The 8216-nt window shown below is 39.6% G+C and overlaps 1 protein-coding gene and 1 long non-coding RNA gene across 6 annotated transcripts in view; one reads left to right on the top strand and one right to left on the bottom strand.

The window, feature by feature from the left end:
* Positions 1-479: 479 nt before the first annotated feature.
* The window catches only part of ext1b (exostosin glycosyltransferase 1b), a 140283-nt gene continuing 132546 nt past the window's right edge, over positions 480-8216 (bottom strand). Inside the window, 7 exon segments of the mRNA XM_051955272.1 lie at positions 480-631; positions 634-693; positions 875-1046; positions 4827-4858; positions 4860-4911; positions 4913-4986; positions 6735-6824. Of these exon segments, the coding sequence (XP_051811232.1) occupies positions 506-631; positions 634-693; positions 875-1046; positions 4827-4858; positions 4860-4911; positions 4913-4986; positions 6735-6824 (606 nt within the window). The 3' untranslated portion in view covers positions 480-505.
* Positions 2561-3697, top strand: LOC127536049 (uncharacterized). 5 transcript variants are annotated; one of them, XR_007945043.1, is made up of 4 exons: positions 2725-2800; positions 3002-3191; positions 3375-3413; positions 3527-3697. It is a non-coding gene; the product is annotated as an uncharacterized LOC127536049 (long non-coding RNA). The 5 variants fall into 5 exon arrangements; XR_007945040.1 differs by lacking the exon at positions 2725-2800 and adding an exon at positions 2561-2624 and having other exon boundaries at positions 3021-3191; positions 3375-3697; XR_007945042.1 differs by lacking the exon at positions 3375-3413 and having other exon boundaries at positions 3470-3697.

Below are 8216 nucleotides of genomic sequence, written 5' to 3'. Positions count from 1 at the left end.
GTTGCAGCATCCGTTACCATGGTGATCAGTGCTCTAAAGACACTACACCTGCCTAAAGCCTGTCAGTCTACTTCGCAGTGCACCCCTCTGAGATGGTTGCCGGGGGCGACCAGTACTATCTGTGGCAGGTTGGGTTGCCAGGTTTGCGAACACCTTCTCTCTTTTACATCCTGCACGTGTGCCGGGAAGCAGGAAGTCCGTTTCGTCCTCCGTGGTACAAAAATATTCTCTCCGAGTGTTCTTGTCGTCAGTAGTTTGTGCTGCTGTTTGTAGAAACAGTCCGTTTGTCCCGTCGGGTCCGTTTCCCGTTTCTTTTCACGTCCAAACGCTTCCTGCTTCAGCAGCAGCGGTTCTGTGGTCATTGGCAAATGTGCTGAGTGGAAGACGGAGCTGCGATCCTCCTTTCCGTCCCGCTGGGGGTCCACCTCCTCCGGACCTCCACCGAGTCTCTGTCTCGGGCCCTCCCCCTGAGTGGGGTTCTGCCAACCGGGGGGCGCCGGTCCTGTCAAGAGCCGCTCGATGTCCTGTATTTCTTGCGGAGGATGGAGACCTGGTCCTTGAACAGAACCGGGTCCAGTCTCATCTGGGAATGGACCAGCGGCATGGCGCCAAACCAGCTGGCGAACTTGGTTCATTGCAGGTCTGACGCTGAGCGAAGTGGTCCGGGTCGGCCCAGCGGGACGCCCTCGAAGACTGGAGGGGGAACAAGAAGAAGAGATTTAATATCAGAGGTGTGAAGATGTATGGATTTAGATCAGCAGTAGAACCACCAGTAGAACCACGAGTAGAACCACCAGTAGAACTATCAGTAGAAAGTGTATACTAGAAGGGTGTGTTACCGGTGTACTGCAGGTGTACTACAGGTGTTTCTTACCTGTCCCATCATGGTCTCCTTGTACTGCTTCTTCTGCGTCACCTTGATGGGCGGCAGCTTGGTGACAGCAGAAACCAGGAAGTTCATGAGGATGTCCTCACAGTTGGCCAGCTGGTCCACCATGTTCTTCAGACTGGAGGGCAAGTAGTTGGTGTACAGGTAGTGGTAGTACCTGGAGGAGGAGGAGGAGGAACGTCAGGATTAAAGATCTCACAGTCTAATCTATGTACACGGAATAAAAACGTACGTTAAGAGTACAAATCGTCTTTTTCTGACTCCGAAATTAAATTAAAGTCCCATTTCAGTTGTTCTGGATTGAAAAAGGGTTCAACTTAGAGCGGTGAGTGAAATCACAGCTGCTCAGGTTCACATTTAAAGAACATACGGGTTCCTCAAGTTGCAGCTTTACTGAAGATTAATTCTGGTGAGATGAACCCTTTAAACGGTTCATCTCACCTCCTGCACTGACAACAAACATGAAACTACAAACCAATCAGCAGGAACAAACAAAACGAAACTAAATAAACAACAAATAATAACATTTTAGCTAAATAAAACATCTACGGGCAGGGTGTCAAACATGCGACCCGCGGGCCAAAACCGGCCCCTCCAGAAGGTCCAATCCGGCCTGACTCTGTTAAAGAGTTAAAAATTCCAGAGAAGACTTAACTGCAGATTGTAAATTAGTAAAACTATAAATTTAAATAATTTCTAGACCATGACAAGTTGTTTGATCATAAAGTAAAATACTATTTTGCTCATTGCTCTTTTGCGTCTCGTTTTTGTAACATTTTGTCTTGTTTTGTTGTTTTTTTGTTATTTTTTGTCTAACTTGTCGTTCGTATCTTGTTTTTGAACGTTTTTGTGTTTCCTTTTAGTCTTGTTTGTTGTTTTATGTCTTATTTTTGTCATTTTGTGTTGCGCTTTATTCATTGTTTGTGTATTGTTTTTTGTTGTAAATGTTGCACATAATGTTAAACTCCAGATGAAAGCCCGTCTCAGTGGCTGTGAGCTCCGGAATTGATCGATTGACTTATTGGAAGTGATTAAGCGTCGGGCTGCAGCGATTGGCCGACTGCAGCTAATGGACCTCTCCCATCACAAGCCGAGTGAACCACATTAGAGCTGACAGGACTGGAGCCCAACTAAACGCTGGAACCACGGAGAGCTGTGCAGCAGACAATTGACACTTTTGGGATAAAACGCACTCGGTGTCAAAACACTGGTTTCCCGAGGGCTGTGCTCGGCGAACATCACTCCTACTTTTCATAATCTACAGATCACTGCTTCAAAGTGGCGCATCAAAAGAAAACGACCTGAACACTGGAGAGTAGAGCAACACTGTGATCCCTGCAGAACGCCAGAACAGAGCATGAAAGCAAACAGCAAAAACGGGAGCGATTCACACGGAGGTAAACAGCTGAAAAGACGGTTTCAGGAAGAGAAGAAATGTGAAGGAAGATATGACCCAGAGAGTTTAGAGGGTAAATGTAGTGTTAGAGGGTAAATGTAGCATTAAAGGGTAAATGTAGTGTTAGAGGGTAAATGTATTGTAGAGGGTAAATGTAGCATTAAAGGGTAAATGTATGTTAGAGGTTAAATGTATTGTTAGAGAAATGTAGCATTAAAGGGTAAATGTAGTGTTAAGGGTAAAGCATTAAAGTAAAGTAGTGTTAGATAAATATTGTTAGAGGGTAAATGTAGCATTAAAGGGTAAATGTAGTGTTAGAGGGTAAATGTAGTGTTAGAGGTAAATGTATTGTTAGAGGGTAAATGTAGTTTAGAGGTAAATGTAGTGTTAAGGGTAAAGTGTAGCATTAAAGGGTAAATGTAGTGTGTAAATATTGAGAGGTAAATGTAGCATTAAAGGGTAAATGTAGTGTTAGAGGGTAAATGTAGCATTAAAGGGTAAATGTAGTGTTAGAGGTAAATGTAGAGTTAGAGGTTAAATGTAGCGTTAGAGGGTAAATGTAGCATTAAAGGGTAAATGTAGTGTTAGAGGTAGTATTGTAGAGGTAAATGTAGTGTTAGAGAGTAAATGTAGTGTTAAAGGGTAAATGTAGCATTAAAGGGTAAATGTAGTGTTAGAGGGTAAATGTAGCATTAAAGGGTAAATGTATGTTAGAGGGTAAATGTAGTGTTAGAGGTTAAATGTAGTGTTAGAGGGTAAATGTAGCATTAAAGGGTAAATGTAGTGTTAGAGGGTAAATGTGGTGTTAGAGGGTAAATGTAGTGTTAGAGGGTAAATGTAGTAGTAGAGGGTAAATGTAGAGTTAGAGGGTAAATGTAGCATTAAAGGGTAAATGTAGTGTTAGAGGTTAAATGTAGCATTAAAGGGTAAATGTCGTGTTAGAGGGTAAATGTAGCGTTAGAGGGTAAATGTAGCGTTAGAGGGTAAATGTAGTGTTAGAGGGTAAATTAGCTTTAAAGGGTAAATGTAGTGTTAGAGGGTAAATGTAGTAGTAGAGGTAAATGTTAGAGGGTAAATGTAGTGTTAGAGGGTAAATGTAGTAGTAGAGGGTAAATGTAGAGTTAGAGGGTAAATGTATTGTTAGAGGGTAAATGTAGTGTTAGAGGGTAAACGTAGTGTTAAAGGGTAAATGTAGCATTAAAGGGTAAATGTAGTGTTAGAGGGTAAATGTAGAGTTAGAGGTAAATGTAGCATTAAAGGGTAAATGTAGTGTTAGAGGGTAAATGTAGTGTTAGAGGTTAAATGTAGTGTTAGAGGGTAAATGTAGCATTAAAGGGTAAATGTAGTGTTAGAGGGTAAATGTAGCATTAAAGGGTAAATGTAGTGTTAGAGGGTAAATGTGGTGTTAGAGGGTAAATTGTCAGTGTTAGAGGGTAAATGGTTTTAGCGTTAGAGGGTAAATGTTAGCATATAAAGGGTAAATGTAGTGTTAGAGGTTTGGTAATGTAGCATTTAAAGGGTAAATGTAGTGTTGGAGGTAAATTAGTTTAGAGGGGCTAAATGTAGTGTTAGAGGCGTAAATGTAGCATTAAAGGGAAATGTAGTTGTGTGGAGGGTAAATGTAGTGTAGAGGTTAATGTAGGTAAGAGGGTAAATGTAGCATTAAAGGAAATGTTGTAGTTTAGAGGGCTAAATGTTAGCATAAAGGGAATGTAGGTATAGAGAGGTTAAATGGTAGCATTAAAGGGTAATGTAGTGTATGGAGGGGTAAATGTAGTGTTAGGAGGTTAAATGGTGGTGTTAGAGTGATAAATGTAGTGTATGTTATGGGTAAATGTAGTAGTAGAGGGGTAAATGTAGAGTTAGGAGGGGTAAATGTAGCATTAAAGGGTAAATGTAAGTGTTAGAGGGTAAATGTAGCATTAAAAGGGTAAATGTAGTGTTAGAGGGTAAATGTAGTAAAGGGTAAATGTAGTGTTAGAGGGTAAATGTAGCATTAAGGGTAAATGTAGTTTAGAGTTAATGTAGGTTAAGGGTAATGTAGTAGAGGTAAATGTAGAGTTAGAGGGTAAATGTAGAGTAGAGGGAAATTAGCATAAAGGGCGGTAATGTAAGTGTTAGAGGGTAAATGAGTGTTAGAGGGGTAAATGTAGTAGTAGAGGGTAAATGTTAGGCCATTAAGGGTAAATGTAGGTTAGAGGGTAATGTGGGTAGAGGCGTAATGAAGCATTAGAGGGTAAATGCAGTGTTAGAGGCCGTAAATGTAGAGTTAGAGCGGGTAAATGTAAGCATAGAGGGTAAATGTAGAGTTAGAGGGTAATGCTAGTGTTTAGAGGGTAAATGTAGCTTTAGAGTAAATGTAGTGTAGGAGGGTAAATGTTAGCATTTAAAGGGTAAATGTAGTACTGCAAAGTAAATGTAGAGGTTAATTCTCCACGAGACATACTGTAAATTAAAGATCGAGTTTAGAAACATTCTGTTAAAACCCTTTGATGGGTCCTGATCCTGGGTTTGGACCAGAACCCGTCATGTCTCTGGTACCTGTGGTAGATGGCAGCTCCGGTCAGAACCATGGGAGTAATCGTTGGTCCATTTGGACGTGTAGCCCCAGCGCTCCTTGTTGCTGCCAGAAGTGGCTGCGAGCCGGATAACCCACAATTCTCTCTGGAAAACTCTGCCAGACGGTGAACGCAAAGTCCACCTGGAACCAGAACCACAAGAGTTACACATTATGGGTCGAACATGTTTAAATACTCAGCGGCGTCTAATCAGTGACACTGTTATCAACCTGAAACCTCCATTTATAGACCAGTTCAGAAACATTCAGACTGTCACCAAAGTGTGGATGGATTTATTTTAGTACTTACATTTTTTTATAAGTTACTATTGATTAATCTGGTTATTTTTTGTTAATTTTTAACAAGACATGTAGAATTGAGTAATTTTAATGAAATGCCACAGTTTGTAGTTCATTTTGGTTGATTTTCCAAACAGTAAATCACAAATGTTCAGTTCAAGGACTGTCGGAAAAGTTAAAAACTTTTGATGATTCTTTGTTTGTACTGTTTCTGCCTGATAAAATGGTCACTGTGTGGATTTTGAACACAACAAACTCTTCAAACCAACCGGTGGATTTTATGGATTAATGATGTTTGGACTTTTTAAACTTAAATTGTTATTGTTGCCTTTTTAAAATTTGCCAACTACAACATTTCCTCCAGAAGAACCTCTGCTTTGGAGTTACCAGCACTAACAGACATCAAACCTGCGGATTCTGAACGAAGAATCAACATTTGAACAACTTTTCTGATTGTGGCGTTGACGTCTTATTGGTTCTTCTGGGTTTTTCAGCTGCATTAAAACCAAACAAAGAAGTCCAGAGAGACTTTACAGCTTAGAAACCAACAATGACCTGATTTATTAATGCTAATAAAGCGTTGTTATTGAAGTTATTATTTAGAAATGATCAAGCCTGACAAAGTGGAACCATGACAGTGTTTGTTGTCTTGTTGAGGAATAAAAGTATGTTTTTCTTCACTATTTGTGTTTACAGTGAGAGAATCCAGAGAGACGAGACTCAGAACAAAGAACCTCCTGAAACACAAACAGTTTCCTCTAAAATAAATCTAATAATTAGACAGAAACATGAAAAAGACCTCAGAGGTTCCACAAACAGCAACTCTGCATTCAAACACTGATGAGTTTATATCAACACGGACTGAATGAAGGAAACTCTACATTTATCTCCCCAGAGTTTAAACTCTTTTCACAGGTTTTTGTTAAAAATCTGCAGCGAAGAAATGAAGATGAGAGAAATTAAAGTCAATTTTCTGTCCAATAGAAACAGAAATTCAAGAACAATGACAACAACTGAATTTCCCTTCGGGGATGAATAAGGTGATTCTGATTCTGATTCATTTATTCACCAGAAACACTAATGTGAAGAACAAAGCTGTTTGAAACCTCTGCTGCATACTGACTGATGTAGTACACAGGACGTACTGAATACTGTGTTCTACAGTAGTACACAGTATTAAACTGCTAAATCAGATAAAGAGAGAGTTACATGAAGGTTGAATGAAAAGAACGAGGGGAATGCTGGTTCTGCTGTTCTGTTCGATGCTCTGTCTGTTCTGATCCTTTAGGTTCTGTTCACATCCAGTTATCGTGAGCACATTTTCAGCTTTCTGGGTCTAATTCTACTCTGTTCAGAGCAGCAGGCTTCCCACTCTGTTCAGGCTTCCTGCGGTGCGACGCCAAAACATGCCCCCAGGCACAGCAAGAACATGTGGACCAGAACCAGGAGAGATGAAGACAGACAGCAAAGACGTGAAGGAGACGATGGAGAGAATGAGAGAAAAAAGGAAACGGAGGAGAGAAGATGGAAGCTGAGAAACAGAAACAGAAACTAGAAACAGAAACATGAAGACGAAGACCGTGGTGTCTGACCTCGGTGGTGGACAGAACTGTGTCTTCATCCAGACTGAGGACAGCGTCCGTCACTATGGTCTCGTAGGGCAGGAAGCGGCTGCTCATCACCTGTAGGGGGCGACATCGAGCACACAGTTAAAACTACATTTTACCATCAGAGTTAAATCTTTAACCAATCATAGGGCTGCACAGACCATGTTAAACATTAAAAAGGTCTCCAACAGAATGTAAAGTCCAGTGTTTTCCATAAACCTCTGAGCTGAAGTTTCTGTCTCTGTTTTTCTTCACTTCATTTTTCAATCTAAAGTCCTGAAGCTCCATGGAAACAACATGAAGAGGGAGGAGAGAGAGAATATCTTCTATCTGTAGTTAGAATGATGGAAATCAGAGAAAATGAGAAATTAAATTACATTTTTTACAAAACATGTTTCCACAGATTTAAAAACACCAGAACTAATGTCTCCACATACTGTTGATATCAAACTATTTATTTGTCTTCTCTCTGTGGAAACACGGCCTGCAGTTCAGCTGAAAACTCAGATTTTTTTTGTCACCTGACTGATGGTCTCAGCTGAGTCACTGATGGTTTCACAGATGTACCAAAGAAAGCAGAATTTTTTACTTTTTACAGAATCTAGCTCCTACGAAAGGTTCAAGTTTGTCAAACGTGACAAATGTATTTCTTTTAAATTTATTTTTTACCGAATCTGATGAGAACAAATTTTTGGCGTTTCTTTTAAAAGAAAATGATTTGGGTGAAATTTCCTGATTTGAAGCTAAAATTTGGTCACTTATAAAGTTACCAATAGAGCTGATTTTGTTTTATTTTTTCTTTTTAACAGAAACATATAAACATTTTTTTAAACCAAGACAAAAGTGATTTGTATGAAACATCATGATTTGGTTTAGATTTTTGACAGAAAATTGAATTTTATTGTTTTGCTTTCAGTGTCTGGCTGATACACACGTGGACAAAATTGTTGGTACCCCTCAGTTAAAGAAGGAAAAACCCACAATTCTCACTGAAATCACTTGAAACTCACAAAAGTAACAATAAATAAAAATTTCTTGAAAATTAAATAATCAAAAACAGCCATCACTTTTGAATTGTTGATTAACATAATTATTTTAAAAAACAAACTAATGAAACAGGCCTGGACAAAAATGATGGTACCTCTATAAAAGATTGAAAACTATTTGACCAGAGTGACATGATTAACTCAGGTGTGTCATTTAATTGACATCACAGGTGTTTCCAAACTCATAATCAGTCAGTCTGCCTATTTAAAGGGAGACAAGTAGTCACCCTGCTGTTTGGTGAAAAGGTGTGTACCACACTGAACATGGACAACAGAAAGCGAAGGAGAGAATTGTCCCAGGACATCCGAAAAAAAATGATAGACAAACATCTTAAAGGTAAAGGCTATAAGACCATCTCTAAACAGCTTGAAGTTCCTGTGACAACAGTGGCTCATATTATTCAGAAGTTCAAGACCCACG

This window comes from Acanthochromis polyacanthus, chromosome 11, assembly GCF_021347895.1.
Source record: "Acanthochromis polyacanthus isolate Apoly-LR-REF ecotype Palm Island chromosome 11, KAUST_Apoly_ChrSc, whole genome shotgun sequence".
In the NCBI taxonomy this organism is placed as follows: domain Eukaryota; kingdom Metazoa; phylum Chordata; class Actinopteri; family Pomacentridae; genus Acanthochromis; species Acanthochromis polyacanthus.
The sequence above is the reverse complement of the archived record's forward strand: the minus strand, read 5'-3'. Positions and strand labels throughout refer to the sequence as shown.